The sequence below is a fragment of the Podarcis liolepis genome (assembly GCF_965112155.1).
Source record: "Podarcis liolepis genome assembly, chromosome: 7".
Classification (NCBI taxonomy): Eukaryota; Metazoa; Chordata; class Lepidosauria; order Squamata; family Lacertidae; genus Podarcis; species Podarcis liolepis.
In genome coordinates this window covers 25,865,243-25,892,259 of record NC_139561.1, presented here as the reverse complement: position 1 = coordinate 25,892,259, position 27,017 = coordinate 25,865,243, and the positions used below count along the sequence as shown (strand labels likewise).

General features: G+C 48.0%; 1 protein-coding gene across 1 annotated transcript; it reads left to right on the top strand.

The window, feature by feature from the left end:
- The first annotated feature begins 730 nt into the window (after positions 1 to 730).
- On the top strand, positions 731 to 25,442 carry P3H1 (prolyl 3-hydroxylase 1). The gene is made up of 15 exons (XM_083512985.1): positions 731 to 1,272; positions 6,637 to 6,789; positions 8,165 to 8,354; positions 9,225 to 9,356; positions 10,115 to 10,254; positions 11,385 to 11,474; positions 11,801 to 11,853; positions 12,987 to 13,108; positions 13,653 to 13,780; positions 15,135 to 15,230; positions 17,789 to 17,939; positions 18,261 to 18,378; positions 20,353 to 20,428; positions 22,111 to 22,251; positions 24,614 to 25,442. Exons 1-15 carry the CDS (start codon positions 790 to 792, stop codon positions 24,872 to 24,874), a joined length of 2,334 nt encoding a protein of 777 aa, XP_083369111.1. The 5' UTR covers positions 731 to 789; the 3' UTR covers positions 24,875 to 25,442.
- Positions 25,443 to 27,017: the final 1,575 nt, after the last annotated feature.

The window sequence follows — 27,017 nt, the reverse complement described above, 5'->3', positions numbered from 1 at the left end:
TAGGCTTCTGAAGTGGTATACGGGTATCAGCCGAACTTTCCCCCACACTTTTCCCCCAAGGGAAAATCCAAAGTTTTAAGGTTAGCTGTGACTTAACAAAGTCAGGGAGGAAAGTGCCAAGCGAGAGAAAGTCCCTCCTTTTTCTGATCCTGGTCTTGTTTCGCTTGTGACATTTAAGAAGCCCAATCGGAAAGAAATCTCACTGCCTTCGGTGTAGCTGTGCAGCCCTAGCCGTGTCTACTCAGAAGCAGGCTATTGAATTCAAGGGGATTTACTCCCATGTAAGTGGACCTGCACCTGCCAAGAACATTTTTGTTTAGTCAAGTCCAGATCCAACAGAACACGGACGTGTGTTTTGATTTTTAGCTTTTGATGGTTGAATCTTGAATGTTTTAAACAGCTGCTTCTGATAGTTTCTTTTTTATTTCTTGAGACTTTTTTTTATAAATCACTTCGAGGTTTATATTTGCAATGAACAAATAAAAATAACTAAATAAGAATTGCAGGAGAGTAGAACACATGCGCGCACACACACACAATTTAAACCGAGCATTAAAAATAAAGAGCACCCATAAAAAAATTCGGCGTGGTTATGCACAAAACTGGGAGTACGCTCAACCTTAGACGTCTCTGCAGGGAGGGCGGAGTGTCTGGGAGAAGATATGCCGGAGGCGGGGCCTCCGGGAGAGGGGCGGGGCTATTTGCTACCGAGGGCGGGGCCTCTTCCCCGTCGGGGTGGGCGTAGCTAGCCTCCCTGCGCGCCCCTTCGCAGCCGGCGAGCGAGCCACGATGGCGCCCCGGGTTCTGCTTGCGCGGCCCCTCTTTGGGCTCCTGGTGCTGGCGGCGCAGCTCTTCGTCCCTGCCGTCGGGGCCGAGACGGACCTTTCCTCGCTTCCCGCGGACATGCTGCTGGCGGCGGGCACGGAGGCTTACGCCCGCGGGGACTGGAGCGCCGTCATCCTGCATATGGAGAGGGCGCTGCGGGCGCGGGAGGCGCACCGGGCGCGCCTGATCCAGTGCCGCTTGCGCTGCGCCGCCAATAGCACCGACGGATCCCCGGCGAAGGACGAACAGCAGCACCCGGCGCCTCCCGCCGTCGGAGAGCGGCGCCCGCTTGACGACCTCCGCTTCTTCGGGCAGCTCCTCCGCCGCGCCGGCTGCCTCCGCAAGTGCCTCCCCGACGGCGCCTCCCGCTACCAGCTCGGCGAGGAGACGGAGCTGGAGTTCCGCAAGCGCAGTCCGTACAACTATCTCCAAGTGGCTTATTTCAAGGTAGTCTGTTCACTTGGATCGGGGACTGATGGCGATAGGATGGGGGGGGGGTCTTTTCCTCCCAATCCTCTCTGCGTATTGAAGTAGGCCCCGTCGAATTCAGTTGGATTCAGTTTTAGCAAAAGTTAGAGGGGGTTGGAAGAGATGGTTTGATGCTGCTGGTTGGAGCCCTAACTGATTTTAATGTTCCTTTAAGAATGTGAGAAGAGCTCAAATCGAGTCTAGCATCCTGTTCTCACAGTGGCCAACCAGATGCCTATTGGGACAGCTTTGTCAGCAGATCAGGAGTCTCTTAATCTCAGGGTCGTGGGTTTGAGCCCCACATTGGACAGACGATTCCTGCATTGCAGGAGGGTGGTCTAGATGACAATCAGGGTCCCTTCCAACTCGTAAAGGTAAAGGGACCCCTGACCATTAGGTCCAGTCATGGCCGACTCTGGGATTCATCTCGCTTTATTGGCCGAGCTCACCCCGTCGCGGGGATTCGAACCGCCGACCTTCTGATCGGCAAGGCCTAGGCTCTGTGGTTTAACCCACAGCGCCACCCGTGTCCCCCTGCCAACTCTTCCAATTCTACAATTCTGTACCATGGAAACTGGCAAGCAGGCCCTGAATGCTCCGTGTCCACTCTCCCCTCCTGTAGTTTCCAGCAACTGATATTCAGAAGCATTGCTTCCTCCAGCAGTGGAGGTAGAAACACATAGCCATCAGGGCTAGTAGCCATTGATAGCCTTAGTTTGGCTAATCCTCTTTTAAAGCAGTCCAAGTTGATGGCCAATTCCCAAGAGACTGCGATCTATTCACAGAGTTAAAGATTAGCAGTGATCTACCCACTTTTTGTGGGTTTAGGTCAAAGTTGTTAAGCTTTTTTGAAGGAGGAGGCGCAAGGCAAAAAGGCTGAGCTTTTTTAGGGGAGCAAGACTTCTTTGGGGGAGCCAGTGATCTACCACAGACATCCACTGATCTACCAGTAGATCACAATCTACCTCTTGGACATACCTGTGAGTTCATGCACTGTCTGAAGAAGCGCTTTCTTTTGTCGATCCCTGATCCTCCAACATTCACTTTGATTTTAATATTCATGTGCAAAATTGTGCTGTCTCCACACCACTGCCACTTTAACCCTCACTGAACATGGTGGTGCTTATTTCTGAGTAGGCATGCAGGGCGAGAAATTGGTATTTTCCTTCTTGAACAGTAAGCTGTGTGGCCTTTCAGTGACCAAAAACAATAGCAAGTTCAGGACACAACCTAAAGTCAATACAAATGCCACGAGCATTTGTGGTAGCTAAAGCAAAGCCTCCCCAGTTCAGAGCAGTATACCTTCTCTTATGGTGGGACTTAAATAGTGATGGCAGTCCTCTCACCATGCTTGTGGCCTTCCATGCAGTATTTCTGGAGACAGATTACTGGGCAACATGGACTATTAATCTGATTCGGCAAGGTATCTCCTTTGAAGAGGAGCCCTCAAAGTTTTTTATTTTGAAGATACAGCGATGGGATAATTTAGGAGAGATGGAATTGAGAAACAAGGGAAACAAAGAGAATAGGGGGGGGGAGCTTGAGAGAAAGGGCTTGTGCCTATGGGCCTCACTGCCACTTGGTGAGCTTTTGAAAGATAAAGGTCAGTGGCCACTAGTCAAAATGCCTAAGTTGAACCTCCAAGTTCAGAGGCAGTTTAGCACAAAACACATTTTTTTCATGCCCTGCTGGTGGACTTCCCAGAGGTCCTGTCCCCCCACTGTGGAGAAACAGGATGCTGAAGTTTGGTCTGGTCCTGCAGAGCTGATCCATGCCATGACCTAAAAGAGACAGCTGTTAGTGGCTAGGGCAGGAGGTCAAGTATGGCCCTCCTGGCCCATTTAGCTGGTCCTTGGAAACCTCCCCAGGCCTTTTGATGACTCTGCTTTGCACTCCAGATACTTCCCCATCACTAGTACATGACCCTCAGAAGATTTCCCAGAAGGGAATGCTGTCCCCTCCACTAGGCAGTCCTGGCAGTAGGGAAAATACTTCCCTGCCATCTGACATCATGTAGGTTGAGGTCGAAGAAACGTTAATAGGTTCGATGGAAAGAACCAGAGAAACCAGGCTACAGGTGCAGAGACTGGAGGAAGGAGAGAGAAAGAAAACAGAAACTGCAAAGCGGCTAAGAGACAGAGCTGAAAATCTGCATACTCTTTTGCATCTCCACCTGCAAAATTGGATATAATGATAGTGGTTTATCTTGCAAGCTCATAAGGATTACAGCTAGATAAATGCATGTGAAATATGCTGAGCGCTTAAAAGTGCCATACAGAGGTTGAACATATTATTAATCGCATCTGTGTAATAAACTGTAGCCGTGGGTGAAAATAATCACACTGGGAGCAAGCAAAAAACAGCACCATCTGCATCTCAAAAAGCATCCATTATTGGAGAAATCGTTTTGCCGTTGCTGGCAACTGCAAGCAAAGAGAGCGCTGTTGCCCTCCAGTCTAGCATGCAGGCTTCCCATTGAGACTTCTGGTTGGTCACTGTGGCAGGAGAATGCTGGACCAGCCAGGCCACTAGCCTTGGTCCAGCATGCATCAGATCTATCTCACATCCATGCTTAGGACTGGACCTGCCACTGCTTTTCAGCCCCAATCCTGCTGCTGCTGCCCCCATGGATGAACTTATGGGCTTTCTTTTTTGCCTCATGCACCAGTGGCTGGGTCAGTTGCAATGCCATTGACCAATGCCTGGACTTTGCCTGTGTCCTGGAAGTATCTCCCCTTTGTTGGAAGTCTGGGAAAAGTTGGACAACTGAATCTGCCACTGGAAATCTGAGGTCGTTCCAGATTTCCAGTGGCACAATTGGAAAACGAAGGAATACTTTGTCCTTATATAGGAAGCAGCCTTGTAGAAAGCCCAGGGTCTCGGTTGCAATATTTGAAGAGAACAAAGCAGAGATGGAGGAGCTGATGAGTTTGAGCTGCCTGGATTCAGGGAAAGTTATTGCAGAAAGGGTTTTGCCTTTAATCACTTTTCCAGTTCTGAAGAGCTGACCCGGCCTGTCTCTCTTAGAGTCTCCATCCATTTGTCTGCCACATGTTCACTCCAGCCACTTAGAAAGCGTTTTCCTGCTCCTTCCCCTGTGGCCAGAAGTTCAGCCCTTCCTCTCTCGTCTCTCTCTCCTCCCTACTTCCTTAGGAGGGGCGATGTGCCACGTCCATAGAGGGGCTGCACAGGAAGACGCAAAAGAGGGGGGCCCTCCCCCGTGGTCTCAGGTTTCAGAGCCAATTCAACAACTGGAGTTGAGAAAGCAAATATGGAAAGAGCCAGGCTCTCTTTCTCCCCCACCAAAACCCCGTTGGCTTCTCTGTGGCTGGTTCCTAAACACTCTCCATTCTTAAAAGGCGAAAACCCGCAGTTTAATCCTCCTGCTATTCCTATCTACCGGATGGGGTGATTTATGTGCTCCAGCTGGCTGCCCTGCCTTTGCAGTGAACTGCTTGTGGGGTGTTTGCATGTCTCATGTTAGTTTTTGGGGGCCCTCTCTAGAAATCCTTTTCATTGTGTGTTCGTGCAAAGCTGTGCTCATGATGGTATCAGGACGGTTAGACGTCTTGCACAGACACACGCCTTCTTTTCCGATTGATGCGTGTTCCAAAACTTCCTGCTGGAATCTTTTTGCAAATGTTCAGTTTTTTTTGTTTTTGTTTTACTTTCAATCATGCTTTATTGTTTTTAGAAAACACAATCCATTAAAACAGCAACAAATCACTACGCAGGCATTAATAACAGCAGCAATCAGGTTTTTCCTCCAAAAGCCCTTTAAATATATATATATATATATATATATATATATATATATATATATATATAAATTAAAATACGGTGGTACCTCGGGTTAAGTACTTAATTCGTTCTGGAGGTCTGTACTTAACCTGAAACTGTTCTTAACCTGAAGCACCACTTTAGCTAATGGGGCCTCCTGCTGCTGCCGTGCCGCCGGAGCCCGATTTCTGTTCTTATCCTGAAGCAAAGTTCTTAACCTGAAGCACTATTTCTGGCTTAGTGGAGTGTGTAACCTGAAGCGTATGTAACCTGAGGTACCACTGTATATCAATCATTTTCCAAATAATAAAACCAATTAAAAACCCAGCAACAGCAAAAAAATTCTAAGAAATAGGGGAGGTCCTTTACGAGGGATCTGGCCAGCTTCTTTAAGATGACTTCTAAAGCACAAATGCTGGAAGTATTTCATTGTCTATATCTGTTAGCAAACTTGAATGGAGTGGCCATAAGAAATCTCATTCATTTTTTTCTGCTTTGATGTGCTGTAGCTCCAGAATTGCCCCTCCAGATGGCAATAATGGGCTAATCATGGGGAAGCACCACAGAACCGTAAATAAAGTAGAATGATGTGTGTGGACTGTTGCAGAATTCATACAAGCAATTTGGAGGGGGCTTTGAATGGTGGTAGAAGGGGGTGAGGGAGGGGCAGCCTTTTCTGCCTCGGGCAGCAAAATGTCTTCGGCTGGCCCTGAAACTCTCAAACAGCAGGGCTTGTTGTTGCAGTTTTGGTAATCTCAGGTTCAGTACCTCTGCATGTGTAGAAACTGGACTGTTATACAAAAGTAAAACATTTTATCTGCCCAGGCTTTTGGTTTTTAATTGGGAGGGTCACTTGGATGTAACTTGGCTGTTTTCATGCTCATTTTTTATAGTGGGGTAGGGAGAACTTGTGCAAGATATATATTTTAAAAGAACTATTTGTTTGCATCTGATCTTAATGTCTGTTAGGTCTGTTTTTGTTGTGCACTTTGAGACACGGTAATCATCATCATCATTATTATTATTTTCAAAGCTTTGCTCGCTTCAGCCTCTGATACAGTGGTACCTCAGGTTAAGAACTTAATTTGTTCCGGAGGTCCGTTCTTAACCTGAAACTGTTCTTAACCTGAGGTACCACTTTAGCAAATGGGGCCTGCCGCACAATTTCTGTTCTCATCCTGAAGCAAAGTTCTTAACCCGAGGTACTATTTCTGGGTTAGTGGAGTCTGTAACCTGAAACGTCTGTAACCTGAAGCATCTGTAACCCAAGGAACCACTGTACTACTCTTTACTAGCATATCCTATACTAGCATAGGGAAGTTTTTAATATTTAATGCTGTATTGTTTTTAACACTCGATTGGGAGCCGCCCAGAGTGGCTGGAAAAAACTCAGCCGGATGGCCGGGGTATAAATAATAAATTAGTATTATTAATCCCCACCCCACCCCACAGAGGTTTGGCTCAAACAGTAGAGGACCCCTAGGCTGTGAAAGGCTCCCCAACTTTGGTCCACCAAGTTTCATCTCATGCACTCAACACTGTCTTTATTCCTCCCTCTCTCAGATCAACAAGCTCGACAAAGCCGTGGCCGCAGCCCACACGTTCTTTGTGGCCAACCCTGACCACATGGAGATGCGGCAGAACTTGGACTACTACCAGATGATGGCTGGCGTCAAAGACTCTGACTTTGTGGACTTGGAGGCCAAGCCGCACATGGTGAGAACGCCATTGGCCACTGTACGTCACCCACACCCAGATTCTCCCCTAAACACACATGGACAGAGAGAGTCCATATTTTGCCCACAGGAGCCAACTCCTAGGGCCTGAGGGATCTCCAGCCCCCCAAATAAAATTTGAGGGGATTGTCCCGTCCCCCTCAAGTTGATGGGCATTGCCATTCAAATGGTGTGTGTGCACCACATCATATGATCGATTATGAGGGGCGGGGCTTACCTCCCCCCTCCCCAATATTTTATTCAAAATGGTGCCTCTGATTCTGTCCATGAATTATTACCTGAGCTGGTCCAGAATCTATCCTGGGCTACATAAATTCCACATTTTGAGCCCCAATGTGGTCTCCAAATGGGTCTTTCTGTGGACCTTGTAGCTTTGTGGAGGAGACTTAGCAAGTAGGTGTCAGAGTTCAATCCTGCCCAGGGCTGAAACCTGGGGACACCTGTGAGGAGGAGGGGAGGCAGAACCCTCCCCCTCACCACAAAAAAATAAATAACTTCCGGCATCCCTCAACATTCAAACACGGTCATTCCAGCCATAAGAATGGAGGTTTCCACAGCAGCTGCCTGGGTTCCTGACTGGAAAATTCCCACCACAGGGCCTAGAGGTGGCAAATCCTGTTTCACCGCCTGAGGAAAAACAGCAATTGCTGCCTGCCCGCTCCCCTTCTATTGCCGGAACCTCCCTGTTCTTGCAAGAGCCAGGGTCCTCCCCGAAGCATTGCAGCTCGAGTTCTCTGCTCAGGGGCAGGCAAGAGGAGTGGCAATACCACATGCTGCAACGCCTCATTCTTGCTGACAGTGGTGGGAGCAATGGGGTGAGCTGGTCCAAAGCAGAGGGTGAGCTGGTCCAAAGCAGAGCAGCTGCATTGCTTGTCGAAGCAAGCTACTGCCAGCATATAACACCTTGCTTGTGGGATTTGCACTGGTGGCCAAACCGCAACTGGGCCAAGTTTGAGGCGCTGACGTATAAGGCACTGTGCTTCTTACTGTACACCTGAGAGACGGCCTGCTCCCTTATGTATCTCCTTCCGGTTTCAAAGATCCCAGAAGGCCTCTCCGCATTGACCTGCAGCAGGGCCTCAAAGGTGGGTGCCCCATTCTGGGGAATCTGACAGGCACCCACCCTCTGCGCTTTCCAGAAATAACTGAAGGCATTTTTGTTCCGGCAGACTTTGCCAGCTAGATAAAAAGGGTCTTTGCTGTGAGCCTTAATAAAGTCTGAGAAATCAAGATTCCTCCAAGCATATGCTATGTGCAGCCTAGCTAAGATTGAGGTTGGTGGACTAGCTTCCAATCTGTGCTTCCCATCTCTCGCACAAGTTCTGACTGCTTCCCATGCCCCCCTTTTTTTGTAGGAAGAATTCCGCCTGGGCGTGAGTTACTACACGGAGGAGAAGCCTCAGGCGGCCATCTTGCACCTGGAGAAGGCACTAGAAGCCTACTGGGTCGCCGACACAGAGTGCCGAGCCCTTTGCGAGGGGCCGTATGATTATGAAGGCTACAACTACCTTGAGTACAACGCGGACCTTTTCCAAGCTATCATTGGTGAGCCCCACCCCGCGGCCGGAGTGTTGTGGATGAGCAAACGAAACTCCATGAATTCTTTTCTCTAAATGCCGAAGTGCCCCATTCAGTTTGTGGCTGGACTGCACCACTCAGGAGCAGGGGATGTGGGTGGCGCTGTGGTCTAAACCACTGAGCCTCTTGGGCTTGCGGATCAGAAGGTCAGCGGTTCAAATCCCCGCCTCAGAGTGAGCTCCTGTTGCTCGGTCCCAGCTCCTGCCAACCTAGCAGTTTGAAAGCACACCACACCAGTGCAATTAGATAAATAGGTACTGCTGTGGCGAGAAGGTAAACGGCATTTCCATGCGCTCTGGTTTCCGTCATGGTGTTCCGGTGCACCAGAAGTGGTTTAGTCATGCTGGCCACATGACCCAGAAATCTGTCTGCAGACAAATGCCGGCTCCCTTGGCCCGAAGCGAGATGAGTGCTGCAAACCTATAGTTGCCTTTGACTGGACTTAACTGTCCAGGGGTCCTTTACCTTTTTTTCCCTTTTCTTTTTAACCACTCAGGAGCATACGAAGTGAAGAGGAATGGGAGTTGGTTTGCCAATGCAGTCTGGGAAAATTAAATCCAAACCACAGCTGCAAAGGGGCAAAGCTGTCTGCATTGAATGACAAGTTCTGTTTGCAAAGGAACAGGGTTGTTCCTTGTAACCACACCCTTTCCTGCCCCACACCTGACGTCACATATAACATTAAGTGTGGCGTAGGAAGCCAGGGTTTGGTCTGTCCTGGGTCTGATATGGCATACAGCATGTAGGTTACTGCCTCTGGCCTGCAAAACCCCCTCTAACTCTCTGGTCCTGTTCTTAAGAAGAAACCTGGTTTGTTGTCGTTTGTTGTTTTGCCAGATCACTACACACAAGTGTTGAGCTGCAAGCAAGGCTGCGTCACAGAACTTGCATCTCAAACCGGAACTGAGAAGCCCATTGAGGACTTCCTCCCATCTCATTTCAACTACCTTCAGTTTGCCTACTACAACAGTAAGTTGAGAGAAAAGGTCCAGGCACAATGGTTCTTATTTTTGTGGTAAGAAACTGGCCTGCTTCCCCTTTCAGCTGTTTTACTCTGTGCCCCCTTTCCAGGAAAAATTATCCTTTTTCACCCTCATGATATCACATACCTAAAACGCACCACACATTGTACAGTATACAATAAATGTGTTTGTCTAGATAATGTGTTAATATATACACTTCATAACACCCAAAGAGGCTTCTAAGCGGTTTGCAAGTACAGTGGTACCTCTGAATACGAATGGGATCCGTTCCGGATCCCCGTTCACATCCTGAAGTGAATGTAACCCACACGGGTCGCGATTCGCCACTTCCGTGCATGCGTGTGACGTCATTTTGACCGTCTGCGCATGCGCGAGCAGCGAAACCCAGAAGTAACGCCCCTTCAGCGAACCGGGAGGAGGAATGGAAGGGGTTCCGTTTCTCCTGCCGCTTCGCTGAGGGAGCACTGCGCAGAGAGGGAGAGAATTTCCCCCCCTTGTTTTCCCTCTCTAAAACTAGGTGCGTCTTATGGTCAGGTGCGTCCTGTGGAATGAAAAATACAGTACATTCTCCCTCCACTGCTTTGCCTCTGAATATCAGTTGCTGTTGCTCCTAGGTCTTGCTTGCAGGATTCCCCTTGGGGGATCTGATAACCCGCCCCTCTGGACCAAATGGGTGCCTGGCCTGATCCAGATGCAGGTCTTCTTCTTTTTACGTCCTTATGCAGGTTCTCTCCCCTTTTCCAGGTGGCGACTACGAGAAGGCCATTGAGTGTGCCAAAACCTATTTGCTCTTCTTCCCTAATGACGAAGTGATGAAACAGAACCTGGCCTACTACACAGCTGTGCTGGGGGACAACCTGGCCACGCCTGTACGCCCCAGAAAGGTGGGTGTCCCGGTGGGTGCAGTACAGGGGCTCACGTGTACAACGAAAAGCACACAATAAATATCAAGACTAAATAAGTGATCATATTATAAAAAACAGCACTGAATCAAAACAAAACCGTTTTAAAAACACAACAATGTGGAGGGGATGCATAACACACATACACACAGAGAAGGCCTGCCACAACACAATGGCCAGTTAGTGGCCAAAGACCTGTCTGAACAAGAAAATAAAGTCTTTTCTCCCACAGGGATTCTTAGATAAATGTTATTTTTTTCCATTTTACACATATTTGCTGATATATTTTTTTACATCAATCCATATTCTGCATTTTCTTCAACTTAACTCTCCTCCTTTCTGCAGTTACTTATTTTATATCTTTTTATTACTGCATATCCAATTTATATTAGAAAATGAAGTCTTTGCCTATCAGCAAGAGGAAAGCAGAGAGTGGGCCGTCCTAGTATGGAGTGAAACTACCTTTTTGTAAATTTCTTCAGTGAGTCGGGTTTTAAAAATATGCTTTGGGGTGTGAGGAATTCAAACCTGCTATTCTTTTTGTGATTGGACAACATTTACCTTGATAAGTCTGTATTTGATAAAGAGGCACATAAACTGCTTTCGGGAAACCAAATAATTTTAATTTTAACTTCTCTAAATGTCAGGTAACCATAAATATAACTGAAAGTGCTTGGCAGTCATTTTTTATTATTTCTATGCAGTTTTACACACATTCACTTACCAGGCAAAACTAGATTATATCAATTAAACCAAAATATGTTTCAGATTCCCAAGTCGTGTTACGACTTTTTAGCGCCCCCCCCTTTTTTGAAATTCAAAAGTTTAAACAATTCAACACACCCCTACTGGCCTAGGCTCCCCGTGGAAAGAGGTTCCACAATCTGGGAGCAGCTACTAAGCCCCTCTCTCTCACCAAACATGCCTGGGAGGGTGGCAGGATTAAGATAAAGGCTTCCCTAGGAGATCTCAGACCCCAGGCTGAGGGAGATCTGGTCCTTCAGCTGAACCATGCCACAAGGTTCCCCACCCCTGTGCTGGCTAACCAAGGAATCTGTTTGATTTGCCCGCTTCTGACTTTCCTGTCCTCCTTTTCTCCCCCTGCCCCTCAGGATGTCGAGCTCTATTGGAGACGCAGCCTTCTGGAGAAAGAGCAGCTTTTCTTCGCCTACGACATCTTTGGGATCCCCTTTGTGGACCCGGTAAGAGGCGGCTCCTTCGGCCTGACACCCACTCCGTTTGCCCCTTTTTTTAAGGAAAGGCGGATGAGGGGAAGGTGCAAAGTGTGGGGCCTAAGGCTTTGAGTTGGGGAGGTGACAGAGCTGGCACTGTGTGAGTCAAGGAGGAAGGGATCTGTGGATAGCTACATGTTATTGGATTACAGTTCCCATCATCCCCAGTTTCTGAGCACAGTGACTGGGCAGCTGAGACCAGGAAGCTTAGCAGGCCCAGAATTCCACCACCCCTGGTTGTACGTTTTCGGTGAATTCCTTGCGCTAAGCTCTTTTTCTCTCCCCCTGTTTTTAAGGACACTTGGACACCGGAAGAGGTGATACCTAAGAGGCTGCAAGAGAAGCAGAAGTAAGTGCCTTTTTCAATAGACTTTCTCTCCCCCACCCTTTTTAAATGCTTTTATATCCCACTTTTTCCTTCAAGGAGCCCCAGGTGGCTCCCATGGCTCCCCTCCTCATCTAATCCCCAGAACAACCCTCCAAGGCTGAGAGGCAGGGACTGGCTCCAAGGTCACCCATTGAGAGCTTCATGGCGAAGTGGGGATTTGAACTCTGGTCTCTCAGGTCCTGGTCCAATACTCTAACCACTGCACCATGTTGGCTCTCTGCTTATGTCTATGCCTGGCTTGTTCTCTCTGGCTGCCTTATAGCTCGGAGCTAGGCTTTTGAAGCTGGCTCTCCTTCCCACATCTGCATGGGAACTCTTCTCCCCAACCGCACTGCCCAGGCTGGCTATTGGCTCCATTCCAAGGTCTACCTGTTAATAATAATAATAAATTATTTATATCCCGCCCTCCCCAGCTGAAGCTGGGCTCAGAGCAGCTAACAACAGTAAAAGTAACACAGTTTACATAAAATCACAATCAATTAATTGAAATACATTCTAAAATCAGTTCATTCTAAAATCAATTCTGAATCAAATTAATGGCAGCCATTGGGCTAGAGTTCTATGAGGATTACCGAAGGAGGGGGTCAGACTGTACCTTGGCCAAAGGTCTGGTGGAACAGCTCCTTCTTGCAGGCCCTGCAGAAAGATGTCGAGTCCCGCAGGGCCCTAGTCTCTTGTGACAGAGCATTCCACCAGATCGGGGCCAAGGCCGAAAAAGCCCTGGCTCTGGTTGAGGCCAGCCTAACCTCCCTGTGACCCGGGATCTCCAAGATGTTTTTATTTGAAGACCGTAAGGTCCTCCGTGGGACATACCAGGAGAGGCGGTCCCGTAGGAACAGGGGTCCTAGGCCGTATAGGGCTTTAAAGGTTAAAACCAGCACCTTGAACCTGATCCTGTACTGCACTGGGAGCCAGTGCAGCTGGTATAGCACCGGGTGAATGTGATCCCACAGTGAGGACCCCGTAAGGAGTCTCGCCATGGCATTCTGCACCCGGTGGAGTTTCTGGGTCAGTCTCAAGGGCAGCCCCACATAGAGTGAGTTACTGTTGACCTTCCAGCCGATGACGCCGCCCTGTCTCTCCATTCTCTGCAGGGTGGAGCGCGAGACGGCAGCCCGCATCTCGGAAGAGATAGGCAACCTCATGAAGGAGATTGAGAACCTGGTGGAGGAGAAGACGAAGGAGTCCACGGACATGAACAAGCTCGTGCGAGAAGGTGACAGGGCAGCCTGGGTGTTTGTCGGTGGCCAAGGGAAAGGGGTCTCTTCCCATGGCTCCAGCTGTGTCTCCAGCTCTTGTGTCCCAACTGCAGGGTCTAATCCATTTCCTCGTGCGTGGGGAACCTGCAGCCCTCCATAAGGACTCCCAACTCCCTTTAACCTTGACCGTTGGCTATGTTGACTGGAGATGATGCAGGTTTCCGCAGCATCCAGAGGGGCCACACCCCTGACATGCCTCTAGCCTAGCTTCTGCCGCCTCCTCTCTGATTAGACTGCTGCAGTGACTTACGCATGGGGCCACCCTTGAAGACAGCTCCTAAACTGAAGCTAGGGCAGAGCTCGAGATTGCTGACTGGAAGGACAAGGCTTGGCCCCCAGCCCCAGCTGCACCTAGTGACCAATTGGCTCCCCCAGAGAACAGTGGACTACAGCTCCCAGCATCCCTATGGGTTGAGGGTTGATGGGAGGTGGAGTCCAGCAGCATCTTGAAGCGCCTCCAGGTTCCATAATGCCTCAGCTGCTTCTTGTTGCCTCACACAGGTGGCCCCTTGGTGTACGACGGGCTTGGCATCACCATGAACTCCAAGTTGCTCAACGGCTCCCAGCGTGTGGTGGTGGACGGCTTTCTGTCTGAAGAGGAGTGTCGGGCACTGCAGAGGCTGACCAATGTGAGTAGCTGCCCCTTGGGTCCCAGCACAGCACTGTGGATGCTCTGGGAGGCTGCAGCTCGCTCTAGAGTCTTGGTCCATGGTGGTTCTTTCTCAGCTCAGCTGCTTTAGCTGTTTGCCTGACCCTGGAGATGCACAGAGATTGAACCACAAGGGGCTCTGCCATTTGGCCTGAGATGAATCCTGCTTAAGGGACACGGGTGGCGCTGTGGTCTAAACCACTGAGCCTCTTGGGCTTGCTGATCAGAAGGTTGGCGGTTCGAATCCCCATGACGGGGTAAGCTCCCGTTGCTCTGTCCCAGCTCCTGCCTACCTAGCAGTTCGAAAGCATGCCAGTGCAAGTAGATAAATAGGTACCGCTCCGGCGGGAAGGTAAACAGCGTTTCCATGCGCTCCTATTTCCGTCATGGTGTTCCATTGCACCAGAAGCAGTTTAGTCATGCTGGACACATGACCCGGAAGGCGGTCTGTGGACAAACGCTGGCTCCCTCAGCCTGAAAAGCGAGATGAGCACCTCACCCCATAGTCGCCTTTGACTGGACTTAAACGTCCAGGGGTCTTTTACTCTCTTTTTTTACCTGGAGTTTTCACCAGAATCCCAGAAGAAAAAGAGGATTGAAATGTTCAGTTTTACTTGGAGTAGACTTGCTAAGTGTAAGACTGAATCAGATAAGTGCTGGAGATGCAATGAGGTCGAGGGTATGTTCTTTCATGTGTGGTGGATTTGTAAAAGGGCAAAAGAGTATTGGGAAATAATTTATTATGAATTGAAAAAAAATGTTTCAAAACACCTTTCCAAAAAGAAAACAAAAAAAAAACAGAGTCCTTTTTGTTGGGGATAATTCAGATGGAAATTCCCAGGTGTCAAAAAAGGTTATTTATATGCCACTAAGGCGGCCTGTGTTTTGTTAGCCCAAAAATGGAAATGGAGCGAGGTCCCAATCAAAGAAGAATGGCAGCTTAAACTGATGGAATACTTGTGGATCTTACGTATAGAATAAGAGAACAAGAAGAACATTCATTTAAAGAAGATTGGAAAATGTTTATTGAATACATGGCGGGGAGGGGAATTGTGTACACTTGAAAACATTGGCAGCATTAAGATAAGTTCAACAGTGTAAATAAGTATCGATGGAAGTAATAATGGAATACGGAATGGTTTAGTTTATATAAAATATGAAGGTATTTATGCTATGTAAAATGAACCATGGAAACAGAAGGGAAGTGATTGCTATTTTAAGGTTGTATAAATGAATATTCTAAATTGTAAAGCACAATCTGTAACACAAAAAAATTATAAATAAATAAATGTTCAGTTTTATATATATATCTTCTCTACCCTCTCCCAACACAGGCAGCTGCCTCTGCCGGCGATGGCTACCGTGGGAAGACCTCCCCACATACCCCCAGCGAGACTTTCTATGGCGTCACTGTCTATAAAGCACTCAAGGTAAGCCTCTGAAAGAGCAGCAATCTAGGCTCAGACTTCTGGGGGGAATCCAGGACACAAGAATATAAGAGGGGGGGCCCTGATGGATGAGGCCGATGGCACCCCTAGTCCAGCATCCTCTTCGCACCGTGGGAAACCCACAAGCAGGATTCGAACACAAGACCCCTCTCCCCTCCTGTGGTTCCCAGCAGCTGGTATTCAGAAGCATAGCTGCCTCCAATGGTGCAAGTTTTGTAGACATGCGTTGCTTGAATGAGCCTGTTTCCTGTGTAAATCTCTGTCTTTGTCATCAAAGACGCAGGCAGAAGTTGCTTTCAGAGATGTTTGGGCTGTAACAAATACAGAAAGCATTGCGGCCTCCTTAGCTAGATCCCAACCTTACTGTGGAATATTAAACCATGGTCGTTTGTTCCCTCAACTTTTGGGGAGTTTTGAATTGTCGTTGTTATTTTTTCTTACCGATAAATGTTTATTATTTTGGGGTTTTATTTAATAACAATTTTTATTGAGTTTTCTATATTTGTTATAATCACATTTTGTTACATATATCAATATCTTTAAACATTGCTCGACTGAGCACCGACCTCCTTCCCTCCCTCTTTCTCACTTCTGAACATCTTTACTAAATTCTTAGCATCTCTATAACCCCCTTTTTACTTTCTATCTCCCTTTAACGTTTCTCCTCATGATATGTAAATCAGCTCCTTCTATTCACATTACAAAACATTCCAACTCAAACCTACAAACGTTTTCAAATGTTTGCAATTTTCTTTCCTATAAAATATATATTTGCCCCAGTCCTTTTGAAACAGTTCGTCGCGCCGATTCTGCGAAATGTCATGAAATAAACAAATGAACCAGGTGCCTGGGTCAGGGAAGATGGAGCGCAGGACCTGTTGTCTTCGGGGCAGTAGTCCATTTTTAAAGCCGGTGAGCCCATGGAAATAGGGGACCAGGACAGGCCGCTGGGAGAGATCATCAGGGGGGTTGGGCTGGGTGTTCATCAGTATGCGGATGATACCCAGCTCTACCTCTTTTAAATCATAACCAGTGACTGCGGCAAAGGTCCTGTGTGAGTGTCTGGAGGCAGTTGGTGGGTGGATGGCAGCTAACAGATTGAGGTTGAATCCTGACAAGACAGAAGTACTGTTTTGGGGGGACAGGGGGCAGGAGGTGTATGAGGACTCCCTGGTCCTGAATGGGGTAGCTGTGCCCCTGAAGGACCAGGTGCGCAACCTGGGAGTCATTCTGGACTCACAGCTGTCCATGGAGGCGCAGGTCAGTTCTGTGTCCAGGGCAGCTGTCTGCCAGCTCCATCTGGTACGCAGGCTGAGACCCTACCTGCTGGAAGAGTGTCTCACCAGAGTCATGCATGCTCTGATTATCTCCCGCTTGGACTACTGCAATGCGCTCTACATGGGGCTACCTTTGAAACTACAACTAATCCAGAATGCGGCAGCTAGACTGGTGACTGGGAGTGGCCACCAAGTCCATATAACACCAGTCCTGAAAGACCTACAGTGGCTCCCAGTATGTTTCTGAGCACAATTAAAAGTATTGGTGTTGACCTTTAAAGCCCTAAATGGCCTCAGCCCAGTATACCTGAAGGAGCGTTTCCACCCCCATCATTCAGCCTGAGGTCTAGCTCCGAGGGCCTTCTGGCGGTTCCCTCCCTGCGAGAAGTGAGGTTACAGGGAACCTTGCAGAGGTGGTGGCACCTGCCCTGTGGAATGCCCTCCCATCAGATGTCAAGGAAATAAGCCACTATCTGATGTTTAGAAGACATCTGAAGGCAACCCTGTTTAGGGAAGTTTTTAATGTTTGACCGTTTATCGTGTTTTTAGTATTCTGTTGGGAGCTGCCCAGAGTGTCTGGGGAAACCCAGCCAGATGGGCGGGGTATAAATAATAAGTTGTTGTTGTTGTTGTCATCTGGGACTTGAACCTCCTCTGTGTGCCTCTTAGGGCCCTCGTATCTATGGGACCACCTCTCCTGGTATGTCCCGCAGAGGTGCTTAAGGTCCATGAATAACCATAGTTTAGCGGTCCTGGACCCTAAGGAAGTCAGACTATCCTCCACCAGGGTCTTTTCAGTGATGGCTCCGACCTAGTGGAATGCTCTGTCCCATGAGACTAGGGCCCGTCGGGATTTAACCTCCTTCTGTCGGGTGTGTAAGACAGAGCTATTCCACCTGGCCTTTAATTTGAATTCAGCCTGATCTTTTATTTCCCTTCTCTTCCTTCCCCCTCCCCTTTTATGAAGATCACCTGCTCTGAGACCCCACAGCTAATTCTCCCCTGGCCTCCTCGTTGGCCCAAGTAGGACTAATTCAGCCAGCTAGCCCTGGGGATTATCTAATTGATTTTTGAATTTTATTGTTATTTATGTTTTTATACTGTATTTTATGCTGCTTTTATAATTAAGTGTTTTAAAGTGTTTTAAATTTGTTGTTAGCTGCCCTGAGCCTGGTTTTTGAACCAGGAAGGGTGGGGTATAAATAAAAAATTATTATTATTATTATTATTATTATTATTATTATTATTATTATTCCTCCGCAGCTGGGACAGGAAGGCAAAGTGCCCATGCAAAGTGCTTACCTCTACTACAACGTGACCGAGAAGGTCCGGCTGGTGATGGAGTCCTATTTCCGCCTGGACACACCCCTGCACTTCTCTTACTCCCACCTGGTGTGCCGCACTGCTATTGAAGGCAAGTAGGGCATTCTGCACATCCTCTAGTGCAAAACACCCTGCCTCAGGCCACACCCCCTCACCAGGCCACACCCCCTCACCAGCCCTGCCTTGCACCTCTCTGTGTGTTTCTGGCCTGGCTGGAATGTGTCCTCCAACTCCCACCAGGCCTCTTGGCTGCCTGGAGTTTGCCTTTTCCAAAAGCACCATGAGGACTAGGAACGTGAAGGGCTGCTTTCTTTCGAAAGCCAGATCCTTAGGGTAATTGAATCTTCGCTGCCAAGTGTGGCAGGCTGGCCGCAGTGGTGCAAACTTTCAGCGCTGCCTGTCTCCCGTGCAGATAAACAGGAAGACCGGGCGGATCCGAGCCACCCTGTACACGTGGACAACTGCATCCTTAACGCAGAGGCTTTAGTGTGTGTCAAAGAGCCGCCAGCCTACACATTTCGGGACTACAGGTAATGGCTGTGAGGAAGTGGAGAGAATGAAAAATTCCTTCTCCACTGACAACAGCAAGGCACTGCGGTGGTTGTGCTCCTGAGCAGCTTTTTGACCTCTTAAGGAATGGCACAGACCCTGTGTCCCTCTAGATCAGCCTTTCTCAACCCATGGGTCCCCAGATGTTGTTGAACTGCAACTCCCATCACCCTTAGCTAGCAAGGCCAGAGCTCAGGGATGATGGGAGTTGTAGTCCAACAACATCTGGGGACCCACAGGTTGAGCACCGCTGCTCTAGAGGTAGTTGGACTACGACTCCCATCAACCCCAGCCAGTGCTGGTCACGGAAGATGGGAGTAACATCTGGAGGGCCACAGCTTCCCCATCCCTGGGCTAAAGGCTCCTGGGAGCACCATCCGGAAAGGAGGCTGTGTGTTGTGTCCCTGCATGAGTGGCTGCTCTGCCAATGGGGAACCTGAAGATCTCTAGATGTTGTTGGGTTACTGCAGCAGCCATCAGCCCCAGCCAGCATGGCCAGCAGTCAGGGGTGAGGTGGGAGTTGTAGTCTAGCAACCTCTGGAAGGTCAAAAGTCTCTCACCTTGTTCTTAAGATAGTTGGCAAGGTCTAGCTGCCTGAAGACCCACCCTTTTAGGACAGTGGTGGGGAACCCATTTTTCTGGTAGTGGAGCCAGGTCAATCAGCAAGAGGGAGTTGCAGGATTGCATAGTTCGCTCCCTCTATCCCTGCAAGACTTTTCACACACACACACACAGACACACACACACACACACACACACACACACACAGAGAGAGAGAGAGAGAGAGAGAGAGACTGAGATACTGGGCTTATGTTCATGACTTCTGCCTTGTTTATTTTCTTTAAGTGTCTATCCCAGGTTTTTCCACCAGGGGACCTCAGAGCCACTCCAAAGACTTAACGTTACCCAGCATGAGAGTAAAGCGATTAAAATACCCATTTAAAATAATATAAGAGCAGCCTGTCAAAAGACCAGCATAGGGAAGACATGTCAGGCACAGGTGGCCAACCTCTGCCAGGTTATTCTTGAAATAGCAATTTGCCGGAGTCCCGTGTCCGGTTCTGGACACCCCAGTTTTAGAAGGATATCGACAAGCTGTATCATGTGTGGAGGAGGGCGACCAAGAGGATTAAAGGGTCTGCAAGACAAACCTTATGAGGAACGGTTGAGGGAGTTGAGTACATTTAACCTGGAGAAGAGGAGACTGAGAAGTTGATAGGATAGAGCCATCTTCAAACAGGCTGTCCCAAATGAGATATAACAACCTTGTTTTCTGTTCTGTGGGCTGCAACGCTGGCACCCAAGGGAACATGTTTGGTTCACCTATCTGCATACATTTTGCTCAGCCCCTTCTGCTCAGAAGGACTTGGCGGGTTTCCAATTTCCATCTTGAACAATGAGGACTAGAATCCCTCTTTTTTTTAAAAAAAAAAAAAAAAGGAAGGAGGGAGGGAAAAGGGTAGGCTGTTCTGATGCATATTCCCTGCACTATAACAGAGTCTGCCTTTGCTCTATAATGCACTGCAAATTAGAGTCTGGAGCAGCAGTTGCCATTATGGTGCCCACGGGCACAATGGTGCCCCTGTGGTCTTCCCCTGGTGTTTGTAGAGCCTCTGAGGGCCCCACCCCATGGCCACGTGGTGGCAAAAGACCGATTATCTTTTTTCTCCCCTGAGAAGAACATAGAGCTGAAAGGGGAAGTGTGACGCTCTTTCTCTCTTCCTCCTCCAGCTCTGTGCCCTTTTTCAAGTCTCAGATCTGTGGATGTGCCCATGACGCTCTCTTAAAAAGGCAAATGAGCCCTGTGGCCAAAAAACATTGGCAGCCCCTGGGAAGAGAGTCCTTTAAGGACACTTTCAAAACGAACCAGGTGAACGTTAGTCTGTGTGTTTCTCTGCTCCACCAGAAGGAAAGGCATTGACATAATATCTCCCCCTCTCCTCTGCTAATTCTAGTGCTATTCTCTACCTAAACGGTGACTTTGAAGGAGGAGCTTTTTACTTCACGGAGCTGGATGCCACGACGGTGACTGTGAGTCGGTTGTTCCTCTTTATGTTCTGTGCTCTTTCGTGTGTCTTTGGGCAAAGGGAATCCTCCCCCCCCCCCCGAGGTCATCTTTGCTAGACTCCACGGTCTGTGTGTGACCCTTGGTGCAAATGAGCCAACTCTGTATTGCCCTGCTCAGAGTAGACCCACTGAAGTTAGTGGATTTCATTCGTTTCAGCGGGGCTATGCCCCTTCTCTGCTGGATTCTGACGTCTTTCGTACATTGTGCAAATAAGCATAATTGGATCTGGGCACGTCAAAGAAGCGTTTCAGTTCAATGCATTGCAAGCTTTGTATTAGAAATCGGGTTAGCAAAAACGGAACTCCACAGCGCCGTCTGGTGTCACGGTGTTAGAATGCAAAAACCAACGCATATAAAGCGATTTCTCTTTGCCAATGAGTCGTGGTTCTGTCTCTTCCGCTTAATGTTAGCAGTTATACCAAGGCTCACCAACAGATGCAACGCTGCCCCCCTGAGTGCCCACGAGGTCTCTTAGCCTCCTTCCCACTCACTCAGTGGCCCTCAGCTGCCAGGTGGTGAGAGTGGTTCGCTTTGTCTCCCCTGAAACCTCCTTCCTAGAAGGAGGAAGTTGGAAAAGTCACACTCTTTCCCACTTCCTTCCTTCTCTTTTCTGGGAGTAGACAGAAGGGGTAGGGTGTAGGTGAATCCTTTTTTCTTTCTTTTTAAAATCCTTTTTATTTGATTTTACAGATATAAAATTATTACATTCCAAATGCATATCCACATGTAGATATTACTCTGAATCTCGCGAATTCTCCCCACCCCCTCCGTGGGTCCTATTATTAACATTTACAGCTGCATATTATTCCATACTCTATATTTCATATCAGTCCAAATTATCATTACAAGTGAGATTAAAATCCTGCTAATGTTTCCATCTGCTTGTAGTGGTCTCCTAGATCAGTTATAATTTTTTTCCCTTCTCTTTTAAAGTTTTTGTCCTCTTGGTTCTGAGTTTCCTAGTCAGCTTTGCCATTTCAGCTTAGTTTGCCATTCCTCTCTGGTATGGACTTCGTCTTCCTTCTATCTCTGGGCTAGTAACATGCGAGCGGCTGTACATAAAAAGTCTTTTCTGCTCCTTTAGGATGTCAGTACCTATAATTCCTAATAATAAAGCTTCTGTTTTTTTCACAAAAGTTATTTTAAACATTTTTTTCATTTCATTATATATCATCTCCCAGAAAGCTTTTATTTTCTTACACACCCACCACATATGATAAAAGGTACCTTCTTTTTCTTTACATTACCAGTAGATATTTGTACCTGTTCCATACATTGTTTCAAACTTACTATGAGTCAAATACCACCAGTATTTGTTCATGAATCCTAATGTGCCCACTGGCCTAGAAAGGCCATTTGCCTTCCAGGTGTTTGGGACTACAACTCCCATCAGCTCCAGTCAGCACAGCAATCCCGGCAGGGAGCAATTCAGTTTGGGGTGTGCTGTCCAAATCAAAATGGTCCTCTGATCATTTTTTAATGTTGCATTTTAACCTTGCTTTTAAGCTGTATTTTAATCAATTGTTTTTATACTCGGTGTTTGCTGCCTGAGCCCGGTCTTGGCTGGGGAGGACGGGGTATAAATAAAATTATTATTATTATAATTATCATCATCATCATCATCATCCCCTTTGTTGGTTTCCAGGCAGAGGTTCAGCCCCAGTGTGGCCGGGCTGTGGGTTTCTCATCAGGCTCCGAAAACCCGCATGGCGTGAAAGCCGTGACCAAGGGCCAGCGCTGTGCCATTGCCTTGTGGTTCACCCTGGACCCCCGTCACAGCGAACGGGTATGTAGAATGGCTGTTGCTTTACCTCACTCCTCCTTTCTCAACCCCGCCATGCCCTTCTTTTTCTCCCGCCCCCATGTCCAGGCCTGTGTGTAAAATTCGGCAAAAAAAGGAGAGGCTTTTGCTGGGTTTCACTTCTGCATTGCAGGAGACTCGGCCTCAAGTTTTCTGCCTCCTCCCTTTCTCCCAGGGAAGGGCTTTCTAAAACACCTGGTTGTTACGCAGAGGGCAGAGCAAGGAAGCTTAGTGGTTAGGCGCTGTATCAAAGCAGATCTTTTGGCTGAGCGTTTGAAGGCACTTGCTAGATGGCAAGAACTGTTTAGGTCCCGGATATGGATTCTGAAGATCCATTATTGGCTAAAACTACTTTTTCTTCCCGTTAGGGTCTGGCACCCTTAACTTTAACAGACACATGCGAAACAAAAATGGGGAAATCATCACTGCAAGAGGAACCAAGAGGAACGTAGGGTTCACACTGCAGGCTTTGATAATCTGTGGATATGAAAAAGCTGAATTCACAATTAAGCAACGAATAGGGGGATGTTGAGCTGCAATACCACATGAGTTGAAAGGACAAGGCATCCAGAAATTAAAGTTAACGGGAGGGGGTTTATCCAAAGAGAGATATTTATCCAAATTAGAAATACCCAAATTTAGAAGAGCTTTTTACGCTTGCCGGATTTTATGTCCTTCCACCAGCAGGGCAGATTTGAAGGCAAACCAATATTCACAGCGAACATGCCTCTGTGGTTTGAAGGAAGTTGAAACTACTACTCAAGCCCTACTGTGCTGTCATTACTATAAGGTTATACACTATATTTGTCACTCCAGTCACGCAGCAAACCCCCAAGCAGAACTGATGATTATTACTTAAAATACTTAATGGAGAACAGGGAACCAGACACTACCTTCAAAGTGGCTAAATTCTGTGCTGCTTATATAAAATTAAGGAGACAAGCTTTGAATGAATCTAACAGCCAATGTCTAAGTATAATAATAATAATAATAATAATAATAATAATAATAATAATAAAATTTTATTTGTACCCCAGCTGGAGCCAGGCTCAGAGCGGCTAACATCATATAAATAATACATAAAAACAAGCAAGCAATTGATTAAAATGCATCCCAAAATTAATTTAAATAAATTAAAATAACACGAGTCACTCAATATGCCTCCTGAAGACTAACGGATGCAGCCGGTTTGTTCAGACAGGCTTAAAGTGGCAATTCAGTTACTAAAGCCTAGCTTAAGATGGAGTCTGAACTTGCAAGTGTTCTCATGGCTGAGAAGGGTGGAAAGAGGATGAGCCCAGGCAAGGAAGAGGATATATAGCTATGCCTTCTTCCTGCCAGGACCACCGAGTTCTCTCTAGCAGTTTTTCAGGAACGCTCTGTGACCCTCAGCCCCTTCATGCACCTTCTGGCAAAACATGAGTCATTGGTTCGACTGCATTTAAATATCCTGCACAATGGGCAGCTGCTTTGGGTATGGCTGCAGTTTAGCCGTCATAGCACCTGCGTGCTTTGCACGCAGAAGGTCCCAGGCGGAGCACATTTTGGGAGCCCCTGTTGTAGAATCAATAATGTCAGATGGCAATAGTGGTTGCTCGTGAGTAACCAGTCAGGACTCCGACCTGTCTTTTGCAGGTTTTGTTTTGGTGCAAAACTATTTACAGTGCAGAGCCACAAGTTCATGTCTGCCTCAATCGCTAGCAGAATCCGGGAGTGGTTGTTTCCGGGACCTCCCCCAACATAAGAGCTTCGTCAGAGAGCCAGTGTGGTGTAGTGGTTAAGAGCGGTAGTCTCGTAATCTGGGGAACCGGGTTCACGTCTCCGCTCCTCCACATGCAGCTGCTGGGTGACCTTGGGCCAGTCACACTTCTTTGAAGTCTCTCAGCCCCACTCACCTCACAGAGTGTTTGTTGTGGGGGAGGAAGGGAAAGGAGAATGTTAGCCACTTTGAGACTCCTTAAAGGGAGTGAAAGGCGGGATATCAAATCCAAATTCTTCTTCTTCTTCGTCACCCCAGCCTTTTCCTTCCTTCTTTGCATTTTACACCTCTGCGCAGGGTGGGCAATGGAAGGGACGTGCTTCCCTCCTGGCTAGCTTGGCCAGGAGCGGTGCTGAGGCTCCCAGCAGCATCCTCTGGACCTTTCCCCTCTTCCCCACTAGAGGTGTGGCTTTCCTCACCACAGGAAGAGGAACTGCTTCGCAAGATTTTCGGAGGTTCCCTGTAACCCAACTGCCTCTCTGCTTCCCTACCCTGTTCTGATGGCAGTAGCCTGACAGATAATAATGAGAGCTGAACCCCATCCCAACCCACCCCCTGTAACAAAGTCTCCTTCCTCATCCGCCGCAGGAGAGAGTCCAGGCCGACGACCTGGTGCGGATGCTGTTCAACACGGAGGAAACAGAGTTGCCTCCGGAGAAGGAGACCATGGCGGAGAAGGAGATCGTGGCAGAGAAGGAAATCGTGGCGGAGAAAGAGATCGTGGCAGATAAAGAGATCGTGGCGGAGAAGGAAATCGTGGCGGAGAAGGAGATCGTGGCAGAGAGTTCCACGCCAGCCCCAGCGGAAGACCCTGAGCAAGACGCCACTTTAGGGAAAGACGAGCTGTAATCTCCCACACGCCAGCACACAAATGCACACAACCAAGAGAGCCCAACGAGAGGCACCAACAGGCAGAACTTTTGGGACACTGAGAAGCATAGTGGACCGCCAGCCTGTGGATTGGGACCCTCGTCCGGCACACAAACAAGACTGAACATGACCACCTTCCAAGTGCCTTACATATGGTTGCTGTGGCCCAGGAGGATGTCTTTGGGGGGAGAAGGGGGAAGCTGCCTGTTTCCATCTGCCTCTTCCCCTCCCCTGATGTTCCGTTTCTCCAAAGGAGGCCACACCACCAACTGTGTTTTCCTTTACCTTTTCTTTTTTTTAAGGGTCCGGAGGGGTAGCCAGTTTTGGGGTGGCAGGGATATCTCTGTTTCCCAGAGACTTGAATTCAAATTCCCACTCAGCTGCGAAACTTAGCAGGCGACTTGTGGGCCGGTCGCCGTCTCCAAATCTAACTACCTCACAGTGTTGTTGTGAGGATAAAAGCAGGGGCAGCCCAACAGGCCCTGCCCTGAGATCTGTGGAGGAAGAGTGGGATGCAAATGTACCAAATAAAATAAAATGGATACCACTTTCCTGCTCCAGAACAAGTAAGTGTCTTGTGTAGGTGGAAACCAGTCTTCATACAGAGGTAAAGTTTGCATTAGTTCCCTGCCCTCTTTTGCCTCTTGCTCCGCTCACCATGAGCATGTGGCCCCTGGAAGGTTGCCTAGAATGGAAAGTGGCCCTTGGCTTGCAAAAAATATTCCCTACCTTGAAGTAGAGGCTGGATGGCCATCCGTCAGGGGTGCTGCAGTTGAGTCCTCCGTTGAGCAAAGGGGTTTTAATTCTGGAATGACCTCCAAAGCCCTTTCCAGCTCTAAAATTCCATGATTCTGAGTGTCCCCCAGTGGCTTGGGCACTGTATGTAAAACGAAGTAGACAAAAGATTCTGCCTGTAGGCTAAAGCAGACACGACACAAGAGGAAACTAAACAGTGGAGGGAGAAGGAAATGAGATGATGGGCTGGCACAAAATGGGGAAAAGGAGTTCCAAAAAGGGGAACGTTCAGTGAGATGAAGGAAAATGTATGTCCTATGACAGGGCAGTTCAGTCTGCAGCCTTTTTGGCAGCCCTCGGCAACATTCAAGAAAAAAATAATCTTAAAGCCTTAAAATTTTATTTTTTATGTCATGCACTATTAACAAAAGCGCATGCAATCTGTTTATTGAATTTGTTTAACAATTAAATCTTATTAGTTTTGTATTTCAATATGTATTTAATTAAATACATGGTGTATATTAAATGAGTTTAAATATATTGCAAACCCTTCAATTTACAATGGGGACAATTTAATTCGGCACGTAGCCTGTAGGTTCTGTGCCAAAATACTCTTGCTGTCCCCTTGGTATGAAAAGCTGGACTGCCCTGTTCTAGGAGGTTTCTTCAAAAGTAGTTTTTAGGTGGAGCGGCGCAGATATTTGAAGGAACGTCATTTCGTAATTAAGGCTCTGCGACATAAAAATAAGCAGTTATACGAAACGGGAGGCGGTCTGCAAGATTAGAGACACACAAAGGGACTGTAGAAGCAGATGAAGGGGAGAGAGGCGCTTTCTTAAGGAGAAAAAGGATGTTTCTAGTGAAGAGAAAGGACAATAAACGCAGTGACAGCGAAGAGAGCAGTGGAAAGAACAAGGCCCAATGGGAGCCTGGAGAGGAGGAATGTGATGTCTTTCAGTTAAAGGTAAAGGGACCCCTGACCATTAGGTACAGTTGTGACCGACTCTGGGGTTGCGGCGCTCATCTCGCTTTATTGGCCGAGGGAGCCGGCGTACAGCTTCTGGGTTATGTGGCCAGCATGACTAAGCCGCTTCTGGCAAATCAGAGCAGCGCACGGAAACGCCGTTTACGTTCCCGCCGGAGCGGTATCTATTTATCTACTTGCACTTTGATGTGCTTTTGAACTGCTAGGTGGGCAGGAGCAGGGACCGAGCAACGGGAGCTCACCCCGTAGCGAGGATTCAAACCGCCGAGCTTCTGATCGGCAAACCCTAGACTCTGTGGTTTAACCCACAGCACCACCTGCATCTCTTGTCTTTCAGTTACAAAGGGGCTATCGCAGCAAAGCAAATGCTTCACGTGCAAAAGGTCCTGGGTTCAATCTCCC